Consider the following 26,059-nt stretch of genomic DNA (forward strand, 5'->3'; position numbering starts at 1 on the left):
CAGCTCAGAAGCCCCTTCACCCAGGAAGCCCTCCCTGACCACCTCCACTAGTTTAGGGGCTGAGGGCAGGTGTTCCCACAGTCTGCTGGAGTTCTCCTTTGCACCCAATTCTCTTTCCTGAGAGAGGGAGGTGACGTTCCTCGGGGACAGGGACCACAACTGCTGTGTTTCCAAGTGTATATACCTCTAGCACCCAGCATCATGCCTGAGGCCAGGCAAATGCTTAAATATTTGCCATAGAAAGAAAGGAAGGAAAGGGAGGGAGGGAGGAAGGAAGGAAGGAGAGGAGGGACCCTCCACTTCTGTTTCCATCCCTCTGTCTCTTTTCTTTTCTGTCCGGCTCTCTCACTGCTCTCTGTCCTCACCTCTAAAGTTCTAAAATCTCTCCCTCTGACAATCTCGCAATCTGAAGATGGTTCGGGGTTTTCCTCCCCATCTCGGACGGAAGGCAGCCTTGCCCTCGCCCCCACCCCGGGCGTCCCTCCAAGAACCGCTGCTCTCCAACCTCTGGACGTCACGAGTCTAGAGTGGTCGCGCCAGATGTCCCCCCGCAGGGGGTCCTTAGTCTTGGCGCCCGGATGGGGGTAGGGGTGGAGAGGTCGCGCACTGCCCGTGCCGCCAAGGCCGGGAGCGGCTGGCGGCGGGGCGAGGAGGCGGAGAGAGGAGAAAAGAGGAGGAGGGCGAGCGGGGGGGTGGGGTGGGGTGGGGCGGAGAGGGCCGGGCCTGAGCGCGCCCCCTCCCAGCACAGCCAAGCGCCCTCCCAGCCCAGCAGGCCACATCTGGCGGCTGCCCCCTCCCTTGTTTCCGCTGCATCCAGACTTCCTCCGGCGGTGGCTGGAGGCTGCGCATCTGGGGCTTTAAACATACAAAGAGACTGCCGGGGCCGGCGGGAACGGGCGGCGGCGCGGGGCTGGGGCGCGGGGGCCGGACCATGCGCCGCTGAGCCGGGCGAAGCCCAGGCCACCGAGTCGAGCGGCCCCTCGGAGCGCAGCGCCGCGCGGCGGAGCAGGCGCCAGCCAGGCGGCGACGCGGCCACCCGCACCGAGCCAGCGACCCCCGGGCGACGCGCGGGGCCCGGGAGCGCGATGACCGAGGCGCGAGGGGCCCGGGGCGCGCTCGCCGGCCCGCTGCGGGCGCTCTGCGTCCTGGGCTGCCTGTTGGGCCGCGCCGCCGCCGCGCCGTCGCCCATCATCAAGTTCCCTGGAGATGTGGCCCCCAAAACGGACAAAGAGCTGGCCGTGGTGAGTCGCTGCGCTGGCCTCCAGGAGTCAAGTTCAGAGAAACTTCGGAGGCCGAGGATTGGGGGGTGGGGGTGGGGGTGTTCTCCGGGTCTCCGGAAAAGCCACCCCCGCGGTGGGCACACGGCTTGGGGAGGAGCTTCAGGAAACAACTTGGGGGGTCTTTGGCTAGCTGAAGGAGGGAATCTCTTTTTGCAAACCGTGGGGGATCCTCGGTAATTGGAGAAGGCCTTTGATAAACAACTTGGCAACTTTTAGGACACAGCAGGGGTGGGTGGGGGGCGAGAAACCAGCGGGGGTAGGGCAGGGAATGCTTTGGCAAACAGCTGGAAGGGACCCCTTTTGTAAATAGCAGGGGCATTGTGTAGTATCTGGGGGATTTGGCAAGGGGGCAGCTTTGTAAACAACTTTTGGACACATCTGGGGGGGTGGCTAACAGGCCCCTGGCGAGAGTCGGAGACCTTTGGCCAAAGGCCTAAAAGGGGTCTCTTCTGAAAATGGAGGATCTTTCGAAACCTCTGTAGGACTTCGGGAAGAGGGTCCATTGGCACACAATTTGGGTTAACTTTTGCACACATGTGGAGAGGAATTCAGGGTAAAGCCGAGCTTGGCCAACGTCGAGGAACCTTTGGCATACATCTGGAGAGAGGCCTTGGAGGGGATTTTTTGGCAGATATTTGGGGCAGGAGGGAAGCAGAGAGCGCATCGTTTTCACCTGGCGCAACGGACAAGTTGGTCAGGAAGGTCAAGGGTTGCACCTCGGAAAGTTTCCTCGAACTTCTCCGGAGAGGGCTGAGGACCCGAGGAGAGAGCTGGCCGCCCGGCGCAGGGAGGGGCGGCGCGGGAGGGCCCGGGCGCGTGGGGCGGGGGCGGACTGAGCCTTGAGCGCCAGGAGCCCCGGCCGGCCGGAGAGCCGCCAGGCAGCCCTCCCTCCTGGCGGGGCTCCGAGCTGTGGCTCAGACGTTGTTTTGCCAGCGCGCTCACTCACTCGCTTGCCTGGCTGGAAGGGCTCCCTGACCGACCGCGGCAGCGTTACACGTTACACAAGGGGGCTGGGGGCACCCGAGGGGCACCTCTCCTCACCTTGAGAGCCCCTGGGGCTGAGGACCCCTCCGGATGTTCCTTCCCGCCTTCCAGACATCTGCTCCTTTATTGCTTCACCTACCCCAGAAATCTCATTCTCCTTCATCCTGGTCCCCATCCTGCCCAGGACAGGACTTTGGTCCCCTCTGGTCACCCTAGGTGCCCCTTCTCAGGATGTGATAACACCACTCCCATTTCTTACATATAGACCTCTGTCCCAGCTGGGTAAGTGGGTTGGGAGACCTTATATTTTTAGGGGGCTGCTTTTTTACAAGGGTCTGGAGCTGGCCGGCATGTTGACGTGGCTGTTGGTTGGGGGTGAAGGTGAGCTTTGTAGCACTGACAAAGCTACTTGGGTCCCCACACCTCCTACAGCATCTGGAAGCCCGTGTTGCCCAGAGGCAATGCAGTAGGAGGCCTGAGAAGCCTCCTCTAGACTTAGACTGGTTAGGTTCACATCAGAGAGACTCTAACAACTGACCTGCTTAGGCAAGTGACTTAAGTTCTCAATCTCACCTGCTTCCGCAGACAAAATAATAGTGATGCTTGTCTCAGGGCTAAGGGGGAAGTAATCCTAGACACCTTGAAGGGTTCCCGGCACACGGTAAACATTCAATAAGGGATAACCTTTGTTCTCATTCTCATTATCACTATTATTATACCCTCTATTTCCCGTTCCTAACTGCTCCCCAAACAAGGTTAGGGCCCCCGTAATAAGGTCTCCTGGCTGTCTTTACAACACAGATCACATATTTAATATTGCACCCACTATGGTCTATCAGCCTCCCCACACTGGGATCTGAACCCTGGAGACTAGAAACATCCGTCGTGTTCACCAGTTTATCCCCAATAATACTGGCACAGGGCTGGGCACATGGCAGCCGTCAAAAAAACATTTGGTGAAGAGACAAATGAGCTGGTCGGTCCCTGCGACTCCCCAGGGGTCTGTTTGGTTTAGGCCTTGGTTAGGGCAGAGCTGGCTGCTCAGATCCGGAAAGACAAGATGATTTTCTTTTTGGAAATGACAGATCTAGGATTTGTACCCAGGTCTGTCTGTGATGGGAATCCGTGCACATAAGCCATGAAACTCCTTATAAGAAAAGCGAGAAAAACAATTTCTATGTCATCAGCCGTTAGGTGAATTAAAAGAGATGACAGAGGAGAAGAAGAGGGGCAGAGAGTTAGAGTTCCGAGTGTGGACCCAGGAGCCGGATTGCTTGGATCCGAATCTAGCTCCTCCGTTCATTGCTGTGGGATCTTAGGCAAGTTTCTTAACCTCTCTGAGCTTTAGTTTCTTCATCTGGATGATGGGGATAGTAACAATAACCATATAGGGCATATAGTAAGCACTGAACACGTGTTGCAAGCCATGCTTTACAGCTTTGATGTGACTCAACCAGTGGGTCACAGAGCTGGTTGGGGAACCCGGGATTCTACCCAGTGCTGTTGGATTCCCTGACTACTTTGGTCAGTATTGTGCCATCCTGACGTGGCTGCTTGCCTCCGGGTGTTCCTGTCTTCCAGCAATATCTGAACACCTTCTACGGCTGCCCCAAGGAGAGCTGTAACCTGTTCGTGCTCAAGGACACACTAAAGAAGATGCAGAAGTTCTTTGGGCTGCCCCAGACGGGTGACCTTGACCAGAGCACGATTGAGACCATGCGGAAGCCTCGCTGTGGCAACCCTGATGTGGCCAACTACAACTTCTTCCCCCGCAAGCCCAAGTGGGACAAGAACCAGATCACATACAGGTGCCAAGGCAGGGCCCCTGGGCCGTGGGGACAGTGGGTCTCCGGGCCTTGCTTCTCCCTTCTTGGGGACCCAGGGGGTATCCAGTGAGGGGCCTGGAATTCTTATGAAATGGAGTCAGATGGACCACAGCTTGAATCTCACAATAATAGCCTTGGGGCATCAGTCAACTTAGTTTCTAGTGCTCTGAGCCTTGGCTTTCCAGTCTACAAAACGGGGCTAAAACACAACCTTCCTAGTTGGTTGTTGGGAACTAAGCTTGGTCATAAATAAAGGGGATTTCACGACGTCCAGCATACGGTAAGAGCGTAGTGAATGCTAGTCGTTCGTCACATTATATGCACTGTTATTACGATAATATGCTATTATTATTATTAAGTGGGGTCGTTGGAGCAGGTGGAGGGAATTTGATGATTGGTTGCTAATTGAGTTTTATATGATATTAAAGAGTTGTTATAACTGATTGTGAACTGGGCTGCGAGCTCTGCTCTGTCTGGCTCGTGCTGGATTCCAAGGGGGAGATCTCTGCCTTGTGCCCCTTAACGCGTTATTCTTGCCTCCTCGCCCGCCAGCCAGAGGTGAGGAATGAGGCTTCTGAGCCAGGGCATGGAGGCATGGGCTGGGCTAGGGCTCCACAGAACCCCAAGGCATTCTGGGTGGGCTGTTCTCCCAGCAGGCTCTGTTCAACACGCGCACACATATACCTGCCCGTGCATCCAGGCTCATACACGCTCGTATGTGCGTGCAGAAGTCTATGCACCCCTCACCTGCTTAAGCACACACTCGCACACCTGTACTCATGCGTGCCCATCCACCCACGTTCAGGCGTGGTCACACACACAATTGCATATACACACTTGCACCTATATGTCCATGCTCGTGTGCATATGCACACTCACATTCCTTGGTACACACAGGCACACTCACACGTGTTTCTATCTCCTCCAGGATCATTGGCTACACGCCTGATCTGGACCCCGAGACAGTGGATGATGCCTTTGCTCGTGCCTTCCAAGTCTGGAGTGATGTAACCCCGCTAAGGTTTTCTCGTATCCACGATGGAGAGGCGGACATCATGATCAACTTTGGCCGCTGGGGTAGGCAGAAGAGGGGTCAGCAGGGGGCCAGGGTGGAGACCAGGGGGGCAGTCTGGCCATTAGAGGGGCACCGGAGTCCTAAGCATAGCTTAGACAGGAGAGTAGAAGATGTAGACACTGGAGAGCCACGCTGATGTGGGGGCAGGGGACATGACAGGGGGGTGTGCCCTGAAAGCAAGTGGTCTACCTGCACTGCCCAACATGTTGGCCACTGGGTACATAGGGCCGTTTACATTTAAATAAAACCTAAAATTCAGTTTCTCGGCCACACTGGCAACATTTCAGGTGCTTAGTGGCCACAGGACATTAGTGGCTACTGAATTGAACAGCACAAAATATATCCCCATCATCACAGAAAGTTCTACTGGCTAATGCTGGGGGGACACTGAGCAACTCCGGATGTGAGGGTGGCTCGGAAACAACAGAGCAGTGTAGACGCCAGAGTAAGCAGAATAGAACCTGGGATCAAGGACACCGTGTGGGCTGGCCTTGTGAACACTGGCGGTAGTGGAGACGTGCAGGGAGGGAGCGTGGACGTTGTGAGCGGCGTTGTGATGTGGGCGAAGGCACCGGTGCAGGCAGCAGTGTTGACGTGTGGGTGGATGGTGTGGACCTGGGCGGCAAAGTCGGCATGAGGGCTAATGCGGATCTTGGTGATGGTGTGACCTGAGGGGAAGCGCTAGGGCCAAAATGGCAGGGAACGTGGGGTAGGTGATGTAGACAATGGTGTAGAGGTGGGGACAGTGAGTGAGTGGTGAGGACGCCGGAGTGGCATGTTAGTCTGTGTGTAGGTGTAACGTCGTTAGTGAAGGTCAGTGGCAGAGATACCATATAGACTTGAGGGGTACCGAAGACCGTGGGATGGTGACGATCAAGTCAGGAGCCCTCTGCGGAGACGCCGTGTTCCCGGTGCCGGATAACCGTACCGGGACAGGGAAGGAGACAGACGTTAGGGCCGCTGTAGGACCGTGGTCTGGGCGTGGCTGGGTGTGGCCGGGGCAGCTAGAAGCTGAGACCCACTGTGTTACAGAGCACGGAGATGGATACCCCTTTGATGGCAAGGACGGGCTCCTGGCTCACGCCTTTGCCCCGGGCCCTGGCGTCGGGGGAGACTCCCACTTTGACGACGATGAGCTGTGGACCCTGGGAGAAGGGCAAGGTGAGAAAGTGAACATCCGCACGCCCGGGTCTCCTCCCCAGTCCTCCGCGAGCCTCGCCGTCCCTAGCAACCAGGACCGTGGCTTCCTTGGCCGCCGCGCGCACCTCCATCTGCTCCGATGGGACCGGAGAGACGGCAGGGGGAGGGAGGTCACGTAGCCCGGTGAGTCAGAGTCCCGGTCTCCAAAGAAGGGCCCGGAGAGGCTCACACTCCACCCACCCCCTGCTGCCCTCAGTGGTCCGCGTGAAGTACGGGAACGCTGACGGGGAGTACTGCAAGTTCCCCTTCCTGTTCAACGGCAAGGAATACACCAGCTGCACGGACACGGGCCGCAGCGACGGCTTCCTCTGGTGCTCCACCACCTACAACTTTGAAAAGGATGGCAAATATGGCTTCTGCCCCCACGAAGGTGAGCGTCCACCTGGACCCGGGGTTTCCACCTCAGCCTCCACCTTCCCAGGTTCCCCACTACCCCCTGCGCTCCCCACCCCACCCCAGGCCGGACGCGGCCAGTGTGCCCCACTTCATTGGTTCGTTCAGGCCCTACCAGCCTCATCTGAGCCACTGCTGTGTCCTTCTCATCGGCACGATTACGTACGTAATACTTGCAGGAAATCAGTTGTTTTGTTTTGCCCTTAGCAGAAATACTTGCGAAATCACAGGTTTGACGTGCTAGTTATTTTTTTTTTTTCTAATGTGCACGAGAATGAATTTAGAATTACTAAGATGCCCAGTGGTCCTCCGGCCAGAACTGGGGATTCAGGGACACGAGGAGAGGCTGGGGGGGGGGGGTGGATCGGAAGCCTAGCAGTGGGATTCAGAGGCGAGACTCAGACACCGAGGCCGGTACCCAATCTGGCTTGGGGACACCAGCCCTGGGAATTTCAGCCATCGTTTCCGGTTCTGATGCTGACTCTTCCAGTGTGTGTGTGTGTGTGTGTGTGTGCGCGTGCGCGCGCGTGCGTGTGCATAGCTGCGTGCACACGTCTGGGTGTGGGACTGTTCCATGTGCCTCTCGGGGTCTCTATCTTCCCTTTCTTGTGTCTGCATCTCTGTGTCTCAGCGAAGGCATTAGGCTTGACTCAGTATCTTTGTGTTTTTGCTGATGCTTGTGACAAAACGTTTAGAGATTTTGAAGCCATATAGAGCAAGGAGTTTCCTTAAGGGGTAAGGGTTTTGACATAACACACCCAATCCTTTTTTAATAGATCCTTCACGATGACACACACTTCATAACCAGAAATCACAAAAACAGTGCGTGTACATCTCAAAGCTCACGCGATAGTTTGTATTAAGTAAGAGTTCAAGTCATTGACCATTAATAAGTCAAATTTTTAAACAAAGATATTTTATGTCTCTGGCATTTCCCAGTAGGGATTCGAGCAGAGATAACCTTGCCATGTGTCAGTCCCTGTGATTAGAAGAGAAGGCCTTGATCATGGAAGTAGAAACAGCTGTAATTCATAAGTTTGGTTTTTCCCTGCATAGGACATTAGCCATTTACTTGGTGTTTAGCCAGATTCCAGTACATACAACATGCACGTGTTCGGTCTTGGGATAGAGGTTCTGGTTACTCAGCCCCTCCTGACTGCTGAGTCAATGATTGCTTTTCTTCATCCTTGCTGGGGGCAGGATCTGAAAGGGGATGGGGGCTTCCTGGGTGGTAGAAATGAAGCTGTTGGGAGACCAGAGACAGAGGCTGGCCTCCCTCAAGGTTAACACGTTGCCTTTCCCTCCCTGAGGCCGCCAAGGCGTCTGGCTTCAGTTTTGGCTCTTCCCTTGGTCTCCTTGTTTCTGGCATTGCGGGGGGAAGGTCTCTTGGTTGGGGAGAAGGGAGTAGTGAGGATATGGGACCCTGATCCTGTGGTCCCTGGCCCCCATTTTGGCCATGGTGGAGTTAATGAGGGCTGATGAGGTCACCTCTGGCGCCGTTGTGCACAGATGGTCCTTGTTACGCACTTGTGGTTTTGCTAGCTGGCAATTTCAGAGATACACCATTTTGTAGCTTTGGGGGTGGATGAAGGCATGGGGGAGCAGGGGGAAAACCCAAGACAGACAAGCCCGGACTCTGACTCCCACTCTCCCCAAATTCTCCAGGCATAACCTCTGTCTTGGGGAGGTCAGAGTGGGAGCTCGGAGTGCATATTAGAAGGTGTCTGGAGACGCCACCTCTCTTCCATTCTCCCCCTCCTTTCCTCCTCTCTCTCCTACAGAGACCACAGGAGGGCCGTCCAGGAAAGTGCCTGGGGTTGAAAGGGAGGTGAAGCTTTCTGTGTGTGTGTGTGTGTGTGTGTGTGTGTGGCAAAGGGTGTGAGCAAGAGAGAGATGACCATGAGCAGTTCCAGAACCAGCCTTCTCAGAACCTCCGTTTTCCTTTCTCTCGAATGCAAAGATTTGTGGTCCTGCCGACCACCATGGATGATATTTTTAGCAATCTGCATGGCTTGGGCACAGACCAGGCAGAGTGGACAGTCACCTTGGGGTTGGGTCAGGGGCAGGGCTCTGGAGGCCCCATGCTGTGTGCCAGGTTTTAACCATTTCATTGGTGGGAGGAGGGGTGGCCCATAGGGTCCCAGGGGAGGGATCGAGGTGGCTGGGGAGGCAGGAGTACCCTCCAGGGGACCAGAGGAGCAGCAGCTCAGCTACCAGCATAGACGGGTTTTAACATCTTAACGATGCTATATCTTCGCTGGTGTGAATTGGCAGGTTGGCCCCCAGCCAGCCCTGCGCCCACGCAGGTGCTGAGCTCATTCTGGGTTGGGCGGTGGGTGGCCTCTCACATTCATGCTCTCTCCGTCTCTCCCTCACCCCCAGCCCTGTTCACCATGGGTGGCAATGCTGACGGACAGCCCTGCAAGTTCCCATTCCGCTTCCAGGGAACATCCTACGACAGCTGCACCACCGAGGGCCGCACCGACGGCTACCGCTGGTGCGGGACCACGGAAGACTACGACCGAGACAAGAAGTATGGCTTCTGCCCCGAGACCGGTGGGTGTCTCCACAAAGCTACCAGAGCCCCCTCCCCCTGTCCGGGGCAACTCATCAGAGTCCTTAGCAGCTGGTACAGCATGAGCACCCAAATCCGAACAGATGCTGATCAGAACAATAGCCAGTTCAGCCGAAATGGTGATCCCTAATGTCAGGCCAGCTCAGGACCCTCTGTGAATGGCCCACCCACTCTCAGCTTCCTTGTAATCGTTTCTCTCTCTCTCTCTCTCTGTCTCATCTTGAAGTGTGTCTTCCCTGCCTTTCTTTGCTCTAGTCTGTTTCTCTGTCTTTTGGCTTCTGTTTTTCAGTAAGGACTCCCTTCCTCCCTCCCTCCCTCCCTCCCTCCCTCTCTTCCTCCCTCCCTTCCTTCCTGATTTTCACTGAGCACCTGCCTTCTGCAGGAGACACAGGTAGGTCTTCCACAGGAGCCCGCATGATGGAGCTCACTGTCTAAGTATGCTGGCCCCGTTGGCTGTGCCCAGCACCCTTTGCCTCTGGTCCCCTCCGGCCTCATCCACGGGAGGCTAATAAAGCTCTGGAATCTGGCTGCGTGGGTTTGACGCTTCCAGCAGTATCTGCTCAGGCAAGTTTCTTAATTTCTCTGAGCTCCAGTTTCCCATCCACGAAATGGGGGTGACTTACAGTCCCTACTGCACAGGGTTATAGAGACGTGCTTGCACCAGTGCCCAGGGCTGAAGCGGGTGTGCTCCATAAGCGTGATTTGTTAATGTCCACATCGTGTGGTTCCCTGGTGGTGGCCTCAGATGCCTTGCTGCCCCCTGACCCATGTCCCTCGCTCCACAGCCATGTCCACTGTTGGCGGGAACTCAGAAGGTGCCCCCTGTGTCTTCCCCTTCACCTTCTTGGGCAACAAGCATGAGAGCTGTACGAGCGCGGGCCGCAGCGATGGGAAGATGTGGTGTGCGACCACGGCCAACTATGACGATGACCGCAAGTGGGGCTTCTGCCCTGACCAAGGTACAGCGCTCCGCCCGTCGGGCAGAAACACCAGATGCTGCCCCGCCCCTGCACTGGAAACCTTCCTGGGCCCCCACCCACCTCTGGCCTAGACATCACCCCCAGACACCCACCTGTGCTGGCAGACACACTGCTTTGGCTGAGGCCCCGCCCATCCGTGGAGATGGCGCTCTTCTCCTCCGCCTTGACCGCCCCACCAGGCGGGGCTGTGGCTATGCAAAACATCCCAGTGCCGAGCGCAGGGTAACCCTGTTCCAGAGAATGATTCCCCTGCAAGGCATTCCCCTCCAGTGGGGAGCTGCCTGCAAGGAGCTGGGTGGGCAGGAAAAGAGAGGAAAAACAGGAGGAGCGGCATCCGTTCTCCAACACCACCCTGCAGGTAGCACAAGAGAGTCCCCAGAGCCCTCCGTGTCCCATTGGCACCCTCCTTTGCCAAGTTGTGAATGGGTGGGGGGACCTTGACAGTGTGCCCCCCAGGGCTCACAAGCTGGGGCAAGAGCATGACCAGGAGATAGGCCATGACCTTACTATGTGGTCAGTGCAGTGAGCGAGGTGGTTGGGGGCACTATGCCCACTCTAGTCTGCAGGGCCCAGTGGATTGGGCTTAAAGCTCCCTGATGGCGCCAGATGGCCGGTGAGAGGTCTGGTCCGGGGCTGGCCAGAATTAGATCAGCTTCTTTTTATGTTACTTTTCTTCTTTTTTACTCACAGTGGGGTGGTATTTGGGCACGGGCTAACCGGCAGAGACTGGCCGAAAGACGTTTTCTTAACCCCTGCCAATGCCACTCTAGGACGTATCCTGATACTACCTGCCCTGCTCCAGCTTCTATGTAAAGGTGGGATTCTCCATCTGCTGGAATGGCTTAAGACCCCAGAGCTGTTGTGGCACACTTGCGTTCCCTAGGACTGTCATAACAAAGTGCCACAAACTGGGTGTCCTAAAGCAACAGAAATGTATTCTCTACAAGTCTAAAATCAAGGCATTGGTACGGCCACCTTCCCTATGAGGGCTGCATGGCCCCAGTCTCTGCCTCTGTTTTTACGTGGCCTTCTATGTATCTTCTCCTCTTATAAGGACACAGGTCACACTGGATTAAGGGCCCACCCTGCTCCAGTGTGACCTCCTTTTAACTTACGTCTTAATTTATCTGCAAAGATGCTATTTCCATATAAGGTCACAGTCACGGGAGCTCCGTCTTAGGAACCGAACCTATCCTTTGGGGAGACCCCCCTCCTCCTACAGCCTGCCCTCTGTCTGTGGCTAAGCCTGGGCAATCACTCCAAGTGGGAATGGTTGTCATTACTTCCCCTGGGGCAGGAAGGGTGAGCCCAGTCTCTTTCCTCTTCGGAGACCCTACAGTGCAAGTTTTTTGGGTTTTTTTTTTTTATCAAATGGGACCCCAAGTAGAGGATTTGCAGCTGCTATTTGTTCTTTATAGCACACAGCAGCCGCCCACTATGGGAAGGGACAAAGGGACTTTGGCTGACCCGACTTGGAAGCAATGGGCATAGTATCTCAGTCCCAGAGTATTCGGGAGAAGGAAAAATCAATATGTGCCATTTGCAAGGCTCTTGGCCCTACCATGTGGATGTCCTCAGAACCCTCATCCTCCCTTGTCTCTCTCCCCTTGTCTCTCTGCCCCCCTCCCCTCCTGCGGCCCTTAGGGTACAGCTTGTTCCTGGTTGCAGCCCATGAGTTTGGCCATGCAATGGGGCTGGAGCACTCTCAGGACCCTGGGGCCCTGATGGCACCCATTTATACCTACACCAAGAACTTCCGCCTGTCCCACGACGACATCAAGGGCATTCAAGAGCTCTATGGTAACCTTCCGTGTGGGGCTTCGGGATGGGGGTCTGGGGAGGTCACGCAGCCCAGGATGGAGGCCAGGGCTTGGGAACCAGCAAGGTCCCATCTCTCCAGGACCGCAGGAGACCAAAGGCAGGAGACAGGAGTACTGATCAGCTCTGGGGGTATCAGAGCAGCCCTCCAAGGGGACCCCTGGATAGTCCCTTTCCTTTCCAAATAGCACCAGTATTCATGCCCCTCTTGGCTCCCCAGAGCCACTCTGTGAGGTCGGCAGGGGAGAAACTGGTTCTCCATTTTCTAGGTGAGTAAACCGAGGCCTGAGGAAGGTACCCCTTTTGGCCCAGCGTCACCAGGAAAGCAACCAAGTTAGGTTTAGAATCCAGGAGAGGGAGCTAAATACAGAGCCGAATGTCCCAGCGTATGGAAGATCCTGATGAGACCGGGAGGGGACCCAAGGTGTTTGGTTTTCATACCCGATTCTTTTATCTTGATGTGTAATAGGCGTAATTCAACCAGAGCTTGAAAACAGTGATTTATTTATTAATGCTTACGATGAGGCTAGAGTAGGTCCAGTAAGAAAAAAAAAAAAAAAGGTATCAAATGGTCCCGGTGCCCGGACCAAGTCAAAGGGAGAGATGCCAAGTTCAAGTGCATCTGCCCCTCACCCACAGCAAGAGATGGAGCAGGTCTTTACCTCCTTGGACTCACTTTTGTCTTCTCTAAACTGTGACGGGTTGCCACGAGGAACAAAGGGATGAATGCTTGAGAAGGTTCCACACCCCCGATGCTGGACCCACTGGTGGCCGCTGTTGGCCTTGACTCTCTTTTGGGCTTAAGAACCTGAGCTCTGGGTTTGAATCCTTGGGAAGGTCGCTCCACCTTTCTGGGCCTCAGTTTCCCCATCTGTAAAATGGCAGGGCCTCCTTGCCAGGGCCATGGTGAGGACTGGTTCGGGCGATGTCAGTGAATAGCATTTGTTAAGTACCAACCAGCTGGTTGGGACCCTGGTCTCTCTTCACTGATCTGCCACGTCCAGACATCATCTCTGTGTCTTGCCCGGCCTCACTCCAAGGCCAGAATACTATTTCTTCTGACCCTTAGCAGGTTGGGTGGGCAGCCTTGGGGGCTCAGCCTGGTGGGGAGAGCCCCTGGAGCTGGCGAGAGTCTGAGGTCACGTCCTCCTCCAGGGGCCTCCCCTGATATTGACACTGGCACCGGCCCCACCCCAACTCTCGGCCCCGTCACTCCTGAGATCTGCAAACAGGACATTGTTTTTGATGGCATCTCTCAGATCCGGGGGGAGATCTTCTTCTTCAAGGACAGGTGAGTACAGGAGCTTGCTTCTCGTCCTTGCCCTCTGCCCATGTCCCGTTACCCCGGTGCCCCCAGCCTTTGCTTCACAGAATGGCCCGTACAGACAGCTTGTCCTATGTATTGGACAGCCTCCAGATGTCAGTGGCTTACCACAATGGGCATTTCTATTACTCTTTCCTAGTCTATGGGTCTGCCAGGTGTCTTGGCTTTGGGCTGCGGTTTGGGTTCGGGTATCTTTTGCGTATCACTCACTCTCCTGGGATTAGCAGCTGCTCGTGGCAGATGACAAACACAAGAGGCCAAATCAAACCACACAAACGTATTTAAAGCCTCCACTCACATCATGTCTGAGAATGTTCCATTGACTGAAGCAAATCACATGGCCAAGCCCAACACCCACTATAGACGGTGGTACTGAGAGGTCACATGACAAATGCACATGGATGTGTCATTCTGAAATAGGGGTGGAGGGAAGAATTGGAAACAGTAATCCAGGCTCCCACAGGCTTTCTCCTGGAATGGCCTTGACCTCAAATAGCCAAATCATTCTTTCTATGGGGATCAAATAACCGCAGGGGAGAGGTGGTATCCTTTATGCTGTAGATAAAGGCCTCCACTCAATCGATCAAGAGCTGAGATTCACCCAGCTGCCCTAGCCCTCCTGGAGAATGGCAGACAGTATCTAGGACTGCATTAAAAGGTCTTTCCATCGTCCATCTGTACATACACATATACATACACCCATCCATCATTCATCTATCTGTCCATCATCTATCCATCCATCATCCTTTATCTATTACCAGTCAGTCATCATCCATCCATCGTCCATCCATTCATCAGTCTGTCGACCCATCCATGCATCCATCCATCCATTCATCAGTCTGTCGACCCATCCATGCATCCATCCATCCATAGAATGTGGTAGGTGACAGAATGAGCTTTGGAGCCAGATTCCCTGGGTTGGAATCTTGGACCTGCCCCTAACGGTTGCATGATTATAGGCAATTTAATTATGTATATGTGGTATGAAGTCCAGAGGTAGGGCTGCCTCCAGGGGCAGGACTCAATGATATCTTTGTCCACAGCCATCCTCCGCGTTGATTTCACCTCAAGGCTGGGTCCCTCATGGTCACACAATGGCTGCCAGTGGCAGCAGGCTTCCTTGCCCACATCCGGCAGGAGAGAGAGAGAGAGAGAGAGAGAGAGAGAGAGAGAGAGAGAGAGAGAAAAGTCCCCAGATAGGAGATACAAGTCTATCCAATCTTGTTAGGCTCACATGAATCATATAGCAACTACTGAACCAATAATAATTGCCAGGAAATGCTAAGCTCTGATAAGCTTAGACCAGTGGTTCTCAAAGGTTGGCACCTATCAGGATCATCTGGAAGGCTTGTTAGAACAGATTGCCGGGCCCCAAGCCCAGGGAATCTGGCCCATAGGTCTCGAGTGGGACCCAATAATTTGTGTTTCCCAGTCCCCAGATGATGCTCATGCTGTTGGTCTGGGGAGCACACTTTGAGACCAGTGGCTTAAGCTAATCGGAATGGGGTTTGGGTCCACCGGTGGGCAAACTTGGATCATGAATACCGGAGTTGTGTGAGGAAGGTTGGTAGGGGAAGAAATGGGTAATGGGTGCTGGTACACCGCCAAGAGTGCCTGCAATCTTGTGACATTATGAAGATTTCGTTTTACAAGGCACACAACGTGCTTGGCACTTAGTAGGCCCTCCAGAAGTAATAGTTGTCACTCTTGCCAAGGTGCACGAGTCCATTGCCTTTTAATTCAAGACATTCTGTGAATACCATAAGCCCCTGCCTCAATTGGCTTCTGATCTAATAAAAGATATTTGAAGACGTTTTTAAATAAAAGATATTTAAATAAAAGATATTTTAAAACAACAACAACAACAATCAAACTACTATTCCAGGCACCCAGTGTTGATGATTTTGAGAGACTCAGAGGGATAAGAATATGGTATGGACAGAGGTAGTTAGGGAGGGCTTCCTGGAGGAGGAAGCAAGACAGGGAGCAAAAAAGTGGCTTCTCTGCCCTGGCCATCTTGCAGAGGGGGCTCCGCCCATTCTCCAGTCTTTCCAACCTTCCTTTTGCTCTTGGCTCCTTCTCCAAGGGCGTCATCGCTGGGACGTTTTTGAGTGGGCTTGGGGAGCTAATATTACATGTGGTAATAGCTGCAGAGTGACCCAAGGTGTGGTTTTCTGTGTCCCCTGCCCCAATTCCAGGTTCATTTGGCGAACAGTGACACCACGTAGCAAGCCCATGGGGCCCCTGCTGGTGGCCACATTCTGGCCTGAGCTCCCGGAAAAGATTGATGCTGTATACGAGGCCCCACAGGAAGAGAAGGCTGTGTTCTTTGCAGGTGTGTGGGAAGGGGCCTGCCTCGCCCTCTGCTCCACAGGGGTCTGCACCGTGGTTCCTGTGCACCTGTGGGTGCTCCCTCTCTTTAATGGATCCGTTCTCTCAACCATGACTTCCAAAAGCATGGGATTCATCTGGGAGGTTGGCTCAGACACCCAGCATCAAATAGCATTAGCCCACGTGTGAACATTTCATTACCTTTTAATTTTCAATCCTTCTGATCCGTTTTCTAGAAGGAAAATTACAGTTCAGTGCTGGTGCCTCCAACACTTTCCTGAAGCTAGAGCCTTTGACTGTTTTGAGTTAGAATTTTTTAAAAGGTGATTTCATTTTTAACATTCAAAACTTAGTTCAAGAAAATAAATATATTTTCTATGGATTTCAGGATGAATTCCCTGAAAGCCACATACTAAGCAAACAATAGTAGAAAAAGTCTCTGTAAGTGGTTAAGAATCATCAAGGTAGCGTCACACGGCTGACATCGGGGAAACCCTGCTCCTTCGACATTCATTTGAACCTACAGCGTGCCAGGGATCCAGCCCGGCCCTCACGGAGCTCACAAGCTAGCGGGGTGGCGGGGGGTGCGGGGAGAGAAAAGCAGGCTGTCAGGAGGAAATGCAGTAAGGCTATAATCATAGGGGAGGGAGGACTGATAGGAAACTGCCCTGGTCCGAGGGGTGGGCACAGGGACTGCCTCCTGGAGGAGCTGAAGTCTTAGCAGCACAAAGGTACAGATTCCGCCAGCCAGCTCCCCGCCTCCTCCGTCCCAGAGTGCTCGTGGGCTGTGATGCAATATTAGGAAAAGGTCTTCATGGTAAGTGTGGCACTTAGCGTGTGTGGCCTGGTGAGGGAGCAAGGCACGCACCCCCCCACCCCCACCCCCCTCCACTCACCTCCTCGGCCAGGCAGCTTCTGTAAGCAATTTGTGAAACCATATATGCGAGTCTTGATTCTGGGCACTGAGCCCGAAGTGAGCAGGACCTTGTGTCCCTGATGAGAATGGGCACGGTGGGGTCCCCGGCAGACAGAGGACGGGAGGGACAGGCCCGCCTGAGGGATTTCAGCACCAGTCACCAACGCACGCTTTGCTTCCGCCGCAGGGAATGAATACTGGGTCTATTCAGCCAGCACCCTGGAGCGAGGGTACCCCAAGCCGCTGACCAGCCTGGGGCTGCCCCCTGACGTCCAGCGGGTAGATGCTGCGTTCAACTGGAGCAAGAACAGGAAGACCTACATCTTTGCTGGAGACAAGTTCTGGAGGTAAGGGGGTGGGGCAGAGTAGAAAGGAGAACAGCGCAGCCATCTGTGTGGACGAAGAGAAGACACTGTGTGGTTTCCTGTTTCCTGGGTCAGAGTCGGAGGTTTGGGGCCACGGGTGCCCCCTCCCTCGCCTCTCCTCTCCCAGAGCTGCAGGCCCTGTGAGAAGTCCCTGAAGGATGAAGCATCCTTGTGCACATTGCTGCTAGGGGTCTGGTCAGAACCTCCTTTCCTCCTCAGAAGTCTTTCGATTGGGCCCATGTCTGTCTGGTGTGGGGCCCCCGATTTGGGAGTGACTCACTGAAGACGAGGGTAATAAAAATAAAGGTAGCAGCTGCTACTAATGACACTGGATGCCAGACATTATTCCAAGGGGCTTTATGAGATAAGTATTGTTATTATTCCCATTTTACAGATGAGGAACCGGGGGGTCCGGAGAGGTTATGTATCTGGTTTAAAGTCACACAGCCATGTCGTGGCAGGTTGGGATTCGAACCTGGGAATTCCGGCTCCTAGAGACCATGCTATTTATTCTTCCCTATTCTCTATAGTACCTGGGAGAGTGGGGTCCTCAGAAATAGGGGTGGTGTAGGTGGGGGTGGCAGAGGGCAAAATACGATGAAGACAGAGATAGGTCCACCAGTTGCCTGCAGAAGCATCCAGATCAGGCCCCACGGGAAGCAGCAGGCACCCTGTGAAATGTCTGCCACGGGGCCAGTGTCTGTGGGTGCAGGCTGGCAGTGGGCCAGTTCAGAAGGAGGTTACTCACTGCTTTAGGTCATCAAAAGGAAAGGGTTCAATTCCAAGAGGCCCTGTTCAGGGCCATGGGTCAGGGAGCCCAGTATCCGTGAATGGTCAGTGAAAGGCCACCCGGACTTCCGGAATTTGATTAGAAAGCTTCACCTTTCCCAGACAGGGAAGCTGTGGTCCAAAGAAATTAAATACCTTGTCTACGTTATTTAAATGCAAGTGTGTTGGCCACAGAACCAGGATTGTAACTGCTTCTCCTGGCCCCAAACCCCAAGCCCCTCCACTCTACCCTCCATGTCATTCAGTCAGTGGAAGGGGTGGTTGGGGCGAGGGGTGGTTGGCACCTTCCTCCTGTGGCTGCTTCCGCATCCGGGCCCTTTGCCGGCCATCCCTGAAACAGTCCTGCTTCCCTCCCAGGCCTCCCTCTTCTCCCCCTTCCCTGCCCTTCCCACCCGCCCTGCCCCCAGCTGCCCTGCATTCAGAAGCTGTTTGCCCATGTCAGGGAGGAAGTCCAGACATATTGCTAAGATACTTAGCAACTTAAGCTGATGGATATCTCAAGCCTCAAGAAAGAACACAGTCAGCCAGGAAACCTCGGAGCGGGCTTTCTGCCCGTAGGCTCCCAAACACTCCTCTGCACAAGCACGTACTACAAATAGCATCTCAGCGCGGTAGGCGCCCTGAATCTCTAAATCTTAGAATGCGGACAGTGAGCAGCACAGACAGGCAGAAACGTGAATCTTCGAACCATAAAGCAGCACTTGTGTCTACAAACCATGGTGTTGGAAGGACTTTTGTGCTCCCCCTCCAGGGCCCCCTGTGTATGTGAACATATAGGACAGATGTAACCACGTGTGAACGCGAGTGTGCCCAAGCACGCATGTGTACGCACACACACGGACACGCGGGCTGTGGCGGCACCTGGCTGGGATTCGGGCAGAGTTATCTGCTTCCCAGTCCCTTTCTGCAACGAGCCCACCTTCCGAAGCTGGGGTCCAGAATGCACAGGCTGCTCTAGAAGGTCAGTGAAACTGACTTAAAAGCAGCAGAGCTAAAAGCCTTTCTGGAAGCTCTGGACTGGGTTTTCAGAAGACGTAGTCAATGAGCTTGAGACGTTGTTTCTGGAGCCGAGGCTTCAGAGGCCTCAGGGACCTCCCTGCTGGAGAAGGAAGGAGAGCCCCAGATGACAGAGGACAGGCATCTGCTTCCAGCCTGGCATGCCCTCGTCTGTGCCAGGGCGTTCTCAGCCCCTGCTTCTGGAAGCTTCCACCAAGTGCACAAACGTATACTCAGTATCTCCTATGTGCCAGGCACTTAGCTGGGTGCTGGAAGACAGTGGTCAAGAAATAGTCACGCTTTTCCTTGTGGAGCTTACAGTCGAATGAAGGAACTAGATATAAACATGTTTGAAAAGAACAACGATGGCTTCCGTGACAGGCTTATCCCAGGCCTGAGGCTGTGCATTTCACCTTTATTTATCTTTTTAAATGCTCACTTATTTTTGGGAGAAAGAGAGGGAGAGACCAGGGGAGAGACAGAGGATCCAAAGTGGGCTCTCCGTTGGCAGCAGAGAGCCCGATGCGGGGCTCGAACTCACAAACCATGAGATCCTGACCTGAGCCGTAGTCGGACACTTAACTAACTGAGCCACCCGGTGCCCCTCACCTTTATTTCTTTTTAAAGGTAGATCCTATTTTAGCCCCGTTTTCCAGGTGTGGAAACTGAGGCCAAAGTACCTCAAGGGTACCCCCGTGGAAAAGCTGGGACAGAAATGTCTGTGCTCTTAACACAGGCTCTGCACTGCCAGTTTCCACAGCGGTGGGGAGGCATGGAGTGTCACAGAGAAAGAAACCTTTTCAGGCAGTGTAGGAACCTGCAGACAGAGAGGAAGACGAAGAGCTTCGGGCCCCTTCAGAGCCAGCACCTTCTGATGCCCTGATGCCTTGTTCTTCCTGGCCGAAAAGAACTTGGAAGCAAATTGGTTCACTTATCCGAGCCTCGGTTTCCACATCTGTAAAATGGGCTTGCTTCCTGCCCTGCCTACCGTCTGTGGGTAGACTGAGAGAGAAATGAGGGCGAGTTCAAGCATAGGACCCAGAGTCGGAGCCGTCACCACTCTGGGAGAATGTAGTGTTGGGGGCGTCAGAGGGGGTGGTGTGGATGAGGTGCTGGGACTTGGGGCTGAAGACTTGGTTTTCGTAGACCAGGTCACGAGGAAGCATATTAGGTTTTGCAAGAAGTCTTATGATGCAGCTGGGGTTAAGAAGGGCTTTCCCGACGGTTCCCAGGGTGGTGGGCAGAGGGGCAAGTGGAAATGGTGGTTGGTGTGAGGGATGGAAAGGGAAACCCCCAGGGAAAGCTATTGTTGGTGTCTAGGATCGGCTGGTCGGGCTGGCCTCGGGGAAGAGGGTCCGCTCTGAGGCCCCACAGAGGAAAGCTCGGCTGTCCCCAAAATGGCATTTGAGCACAGATCTGTCTAGAAAATCAGCTCCACAAGGGCAAGACTTTTACCTTGATTGCTGCCGTATCCACAGGCAGGCAGACTAGGAGATCATTAAAATATTCAGAGAATAATGAGTAGGTTGAGTGTAAGTAGAAAAAGCAAAGGAGTCAAAGTGTCCCCGGCATTTAAAAAAAAAATCTCCAAAAGAGGAAAACAATGGAGGTATCGCTGGCCAGCAAGAAGACTATGCCACCTAATTCTCAAAGTATTTATCTGGATAAAAGGCACGGCCCAGGATAACTATGTGCCCTGTAAGCTACATCAGGGACGGAGGGGGCGGGAGGCCCGCCCCGTGACTAACAGGGCTTGGATTCGCGTACCACTCATGTAACCTGGCTGTCCCAGATGAGATCATCTCCCAGGATGCGGACGGTCACCTCCACCTGGATGGAGAAGCAGTGGTTTGTCAAAGCCTCTCAGTGAAAGACTGTGGAGGCGGGACCCCATCCCTGGACTCTTAGTCCAGTGCTCCCCACACTGCAGCAGGGATCAGAGTGTGTGAAGGAACTAACATTTCCCAAATACTAAACAGCAGACAGGGAGATAGGCATTTTGCATATGTTATTTCATTTCCTACATACCTTAATTAAGATGCTCAATACAACCCCATTTTATAGTCGGTAAAGCGGAGGTTCAGAGAGCACCTTGCAGCTGGGGGGGCCAGGCAGGCCTGGGTTGGATTACCACTTGGGAGCTGGGTGCACTTTCTAAGCCTCTGGTCTGAGTATTCCGGTAATAACCGTGTCCTGGGATTCTCACAAAGATTGACAGGAAATATATGGAAAGTGGTTAAGGCAATGCTTACACATTAGCAGTAATCACAAGATTGCTTTTATGGGACTTTTAAAGGTCACATAACTAATGAGTAGTGGGGTTGGGATCCAGACCCAGTCTGGCTCCCTGGCCTTTGACTCTAGCCGGCCGCCTCCCTGCAGGGCTAGGTCTGGTTTTCCAGGCTCAGCCAGGAGCCAGCCGCTGGGCCCTCCCATCCAGGTTGGGGGAGGGCTGGCCTTAAGGGACACCCCCCCAGTTCCTCATCTGCTGTTTGCTTGCAGGTACAATGAAGTAAAGAAGAAGATGGACCCTGGCTTCCCCAAGCTCATCGCGGATGCCTGGAACGCCATCCCCGATAACCTGGACGCCGTGGTCGACCTGCAGGGCGGTGGTGAGCGGCCCAGCCCCCTGTCCGCTTTCTAGGACCTGCCTCCCCGCCCCCAGCCCCGGGGCCCAGCTCCTCACAAGCACACACTCCCTCATTGTGCAGAGCAGCAAGCGGAGCCCCGGGGAAAACAAACCAGCCCCTTCAGCCCAGGGCTGGGAAGGCATCCAGACCCCTGACCTCTGCTCACTCAGCTGGCTCCAGGCAGTAAGACCCAGAAAGGCCCCTCACAGCTGCAGGGCCTGGAGCCAGGGAAGGGGAGGGCAGGAGGCCTGCTGGAACAAGAAACATGGGCTCTGTGCCCTGGATTCATTCCGGGGTTTGGTCCAGGCCCTTTCAGGTTCCACAGGAGGCCTTGTGACTGCCTCCCATTAGCAGAAGGATGGCTCCATTGGAGACAGGACAGACTTTTGTCCTGCCCTCTTGCTGATGTGGCAAAGTTCTCCCACTCAACTCAATCTGCCCCCGGTCCCTTGATGAATAAAATACAACCCCGTATCAGCAAGGGATAGAATTTGGAGTTTGAAAACCATATTCTGAGGAGGCTTCTGTGAGGTCTGCAGGGTCCTGGAAATGAGTTCAGTTGGCTTTTTACAGGAGGTTTCAATTAAACTCCACAAAGATTTCTTTGGAGCCCCTATCATATGCTAAGCACATGGCCCTAAGCCCCGGTGGTGAAAGATCTCACATGTCCAAGAAAGAGCAGCACATAATCTAGGGATTAGGTTAAGGATTGTCTTCGAGAGTAAACATCTATTGAACACCTACTGTGTGCCGGCCTTTTGAAAGAAGGAAATGAGATCACGTACGTCAGGAATCGCACATTTTTTTTTCTTTTTTTTCAAAAAAAATTTTTTTTAACGTTTATTTATTTTTGAGACAGAGAGAGACAGAGCATGAACGGGGGAGGGGCAGAGAGAGAGGGAGACACAGAATCAGAAGCAGGCTCCAGGCTCTGAGCCATCAGCCCAGAGCCCGGCGCGGGGCTCGAACTCATGGACCGCGAGATCGTGACCCGGGCTGAAGTCGGATGCTTAACTGACTGAGCCACCCAGGCGCCCCAGGAATCGCACATTTTAAAGCCGGTAGGGGCCAGGCCAATAGCACGAATGAATGAAGCAGGCAAGGCATACAGTGGGGAAGGGTGAGGTCTGAGGTGAACCAGAAGGCACTTGGCTGATTTACAACCACCTTCTTCTGATGGCTGCTGCAAGAATGGGGGCCCAGTATCGTTCAGATAGTCCAGCTGTTTTAAAAGGGAGCAAGAGGGGCGCCTGGGTGGCTCAGTCGGTTAAGCGCCCGACTTCAACTCAGGTCATGATCTCACGGTCCGTGAGTTCGAGCCCCGCGTCGGGCTCTGTGCTGACAGCTCAAAGCCTGGAGCCCGTTTCAGATTCTGTGTCTCCCTCTCTCTCTGTCCCTCCCCTGCTCATGCTCTGTCTCTCTCTGTCTCAAAAATAAATAAACGTTAAAAAAGAAAAATTAAAAAAAAAAAAAGGGAGCAAGAAATGTGTATTTTCATGTGAAATTTCCAGATGTTTGTACGCTGGCAACTCATTCAGAACAAAACAAAACACAGAATCTGTGTAAGCCAAATAGCCAGCTGTCGGCCTGAAAGGCCTGGGAGCCTCCTCATTTGCCCCCTCTGGGAAGTGCTTAGTTTGTGCCTGTGCTCAGTGGAGCATGGTTATTTACATTAATAATAGCATGTATTAGCCGATTTAATCCTCGCCCAAAGGTCTAAGAGGTCCGTATCTTCACCCCCATTTTACAGATGAAGAAACAGGGACTCAAGAGAGCTTAGTTCCCCAGCCATTCCCCTTCCTCCGGCCTCAGAGGTTGGGGCGGGGTGGGGGGGGGGGTCTTCTCTGGTTTAAAGCCTTCTTCCCTATGGGAGGCTCCCAGGACCCTTTCATGTGCTATAATGTCCAAGGATGGGGTGGTCACCACCTCCCTTTGTCTCGTCCCAGGTCACAGCTACTTCTTCAAGGGCGCGTATTACCTGAAGTTGGAGAACCAGAGTCTGAAGAGCGTGAAATTTGGAAGCATCAAATCCGACTGGCTGGGCTGCTGAGCCGTCTCTGGCTCCTCCAGGCCCCGCGCGTCCATGTCTTCTGCAAAACCAGGCCCTGAGCGCCAGGGAAGGACCCGGAAGGGCCTGGCAGCCTTCAGCTCTGTAGTTAATCAGCATTCTCACTCCTACCTGGTAATTTAAGATTCTGAAGGGTGGCTCTGCCCTGTGCCCCAGGAACGGTGCTGCTTGTACCCCTGCCAGGTGCCCTCATCCCCCTTCCATACCCCACCGGCCCTCCAGAGCCACCCCCAAAGAGATGCTTTGATATTCTCAATGCAGCCCTGCCTTGGGCTGCCCTGGTGCTGCCACGCTTCGGGCTCTTTCTCCCTCCACAACTTTCTGTGGCTTACAGCACCCTCGGAGCCAACAGAGAGAGACTGTCTCAAGAGGGCACTGGTGGCCCGACAGCCCAGCCTGGCACGGGGCAGTGGGACAGGGGCATGGTCATGTGGCCACCCTGCACACCTGGCTTCTCACTGCCGGACGCCTTAGGACCTCTTCTACGTTAGCAGTTTGCTTTGTATGCACTTTGTTCTTTTCTCTCGATCGACTTGATTGTTCCACTTTGAATTTCTTGACAGAAGGACTTCAGGCTGTCTGAAGTCACTCCATGATGCATCTCAGCCCACATAGTGATGGTTCTCTTGTTCACTCTGTTTAGTACGTCCCTGACCCCATCACTTCCTCCACTGGCTGGAGGAAAACCAAGCCATGGCTCCCGCTCAGCCCTCCCCCACCTTCCTTCAACAGTTCCCCATGGGAAATGTCAACAAGTATGAATAAAGACACCAATGGAGTGGCAGTGTTTGCAGGGTTTTGTTTTTTGTTTTTTGTTTAATCTGCAGAGCCTAGAGAGGGGCTACAGACCCCGGCAGAAGAAGAAACTTAAAAAGTCTGTAAATCTCTGCTCCTTACAGGGCCCGGGTGACATTTGCGGCAAAGGTCAGAGCTGCTAAAATAAAGAGCAGGAGACCCTCCAAGTGGGTGAGCTGGAGTCCCTCTGTCCTGAAGGAAGAGCCTTTGAAATAGCACTGGTTCTGTCACTGTGCTGGCAGGGTCTCATTCAAGGGCCCCTTCCTTTCTGAGGCTCAGTTTACTGCTACTGAACCACATAAACGCCCCTCCATTAATAGAGTGCTTACTATGTGCCGGGCACTTGACATGCAGCATTTCATTTAACCTTTACAACAGCATACAGAGGGGGAGGCTAATGATTAGCTCAATTTTTACTGATGAGGAAACAGGCCCAGAGAAAAGCAACTTGCCCAGGGTACCATAGCTATCAGGTAACAACCCAAGTCAAGGCCAAAGATGACCTAGAGAAAGAGCTCTAGCCCCAGCCCAGAATCTCCATCAGCAGCATTACCTTCTACTGCCCCCAAAGCCACCCTAAGTAAACATAACTAAGGGAGAAATAAAGTGGGCCTTCAAAACACAGCTTCTATTAATGTTTAAGCTCTTTATCTCTCCTTCCCACCAAGTTGCCCACCCCTAATCCCCTTCTATATAGGAAGCTTGGAGTTGCTGGGAAACGAATTGAAAGCCTGGGATTATTTCGGAGGCCCTTTCTGGCTCTGACAGACTGGTTGCTTCAGGCCTCTCATGGTGAGGCTGGTGATTGGACAGGACTCTCTAGAGGTGACCTTTGTGGCCTGGGAGTCATCTTTTCTCCTATGGCCTGCCCAATGGCTCAGGTCCTTGAGGGTCCTGAAGAGATAGCCTTTTGTGCAAGTTCCTGGCTAAAGAGACACAAGGACTGCCAGCCCCTACTTGAAGACCCCCGAGGCTAAGGAAGCTTACATCATGACTATAATACACTATTATTAACATGCTCTGTTACACTGAGAACATTCCGCAGCTCCACAATGTAATACCTAAAAGGGGCCATTTCTTGACTGCTTTCCTATGAACGCTACATGTTTCACTTTGTTTTCATTGTTACTACAACTTTATGGAGTAGAAATTAATTTTTTCCCATTCTTAGATGAGGGTACAAGCTCAGAGGTTAAGTGAGGAGCTGAAGGCCACACATCTATCCGGTAGGGTTGGAAGATTCTGAGATTATGCAGTAGCTAAGTGTGAAGCACCGGCTGTCCCAGGGTCCTGATTCGGATTCTCACCAGGCCCTCCAGGCTGGTGTGAGTTGTTGACCAGTAATTATAAGTTGCCATCTCCAGTATTTGCTTGTCTGCACCCAAGGCTGGACCACCTGGCCTCAGGTCCTGGGAAACTGTCTATCTTCCCCAGCCCCACCACTACTCATATAGTTCCAGATAGGCCCTTGAACGTCCTCAGGGTAAAATAGAGCCCTGGCCCAAGTTATTTCCCTTTTGGGGGCCAGATTCCTCATCAAGCGTGGAAGGCAATAGTTGGCAATCATTGTCTTTTTCTATTAACAGCATCGGGAAAGCTCGATTTTCTTTTGGAGAACCATCTTCCACTGTTGGCCCATGTTTTGAGGGGAAGATTCCACTCCAGGTACCAATATCTCTGTTGTCATGACTCTTTCAGCTGTAACTGGCAAACA

At 53.6% G+C, this 26,059-nt stretch overlaps 1 protein-coding gene across 1 annotated transcript; it reads left to right on the plus strand.

The window, feature by feature from the left end:
• The first annotated feature begins 747 nt into the window (after nucleotides 1-747).
• Nucleotides 748-24,334, plus strand: MMP2 (matrix metallopeptidase 2). The gene is made up of 13 exons (XM_043599219.1): nucleotides 748-1,241; nucleotides 3,846-4,072; nucleotides 5,019-5,167; nucleotides 6,198-6,326; nucleotides 6,562-6,735; nucleotides 9,141-9,314; nucleotides 10,119-10,292; nucleotides 11,958-12,113; nucleotides 13,287-13,422; nucleotides 15,654-15,790; nucleotides 16,890-17,049; nucleotides 21,355-21,464; nucleotides 23,429-24,334. Exons 1-13 carry the CDS (start codon nucleotides 1,086-1,088, stop codon nucleotides 23,530-23,532), a joined length of 1,986 nt encoding a protein of 661 aa, XP_043455154.1. The 5' UTR covers nucleotides 748-1,085; the 3' UTR covers nucleotides 23,533-24,334.
• The last annotated feature ends 1,725 nt before the right edge of the window (nucleotides 24,335-26,059 follow it).

The sequence above is a fragment of the Prionailurus bengalensis genome, chromosome E2, assembly GCF_016509475.1.
Source record: "Prionailurus bengalensis isolate Pbe53 chromosome E2, Fcat_Pben_1.1_paternal_pri, whole genome shotgun sequence".
Taxonomy (NCBI): Eukaryota; Metazoa; Chordata; class Mammalia; order Carnivora; family Felidae; genus Prionailurus; species Prionailurus bengalensis.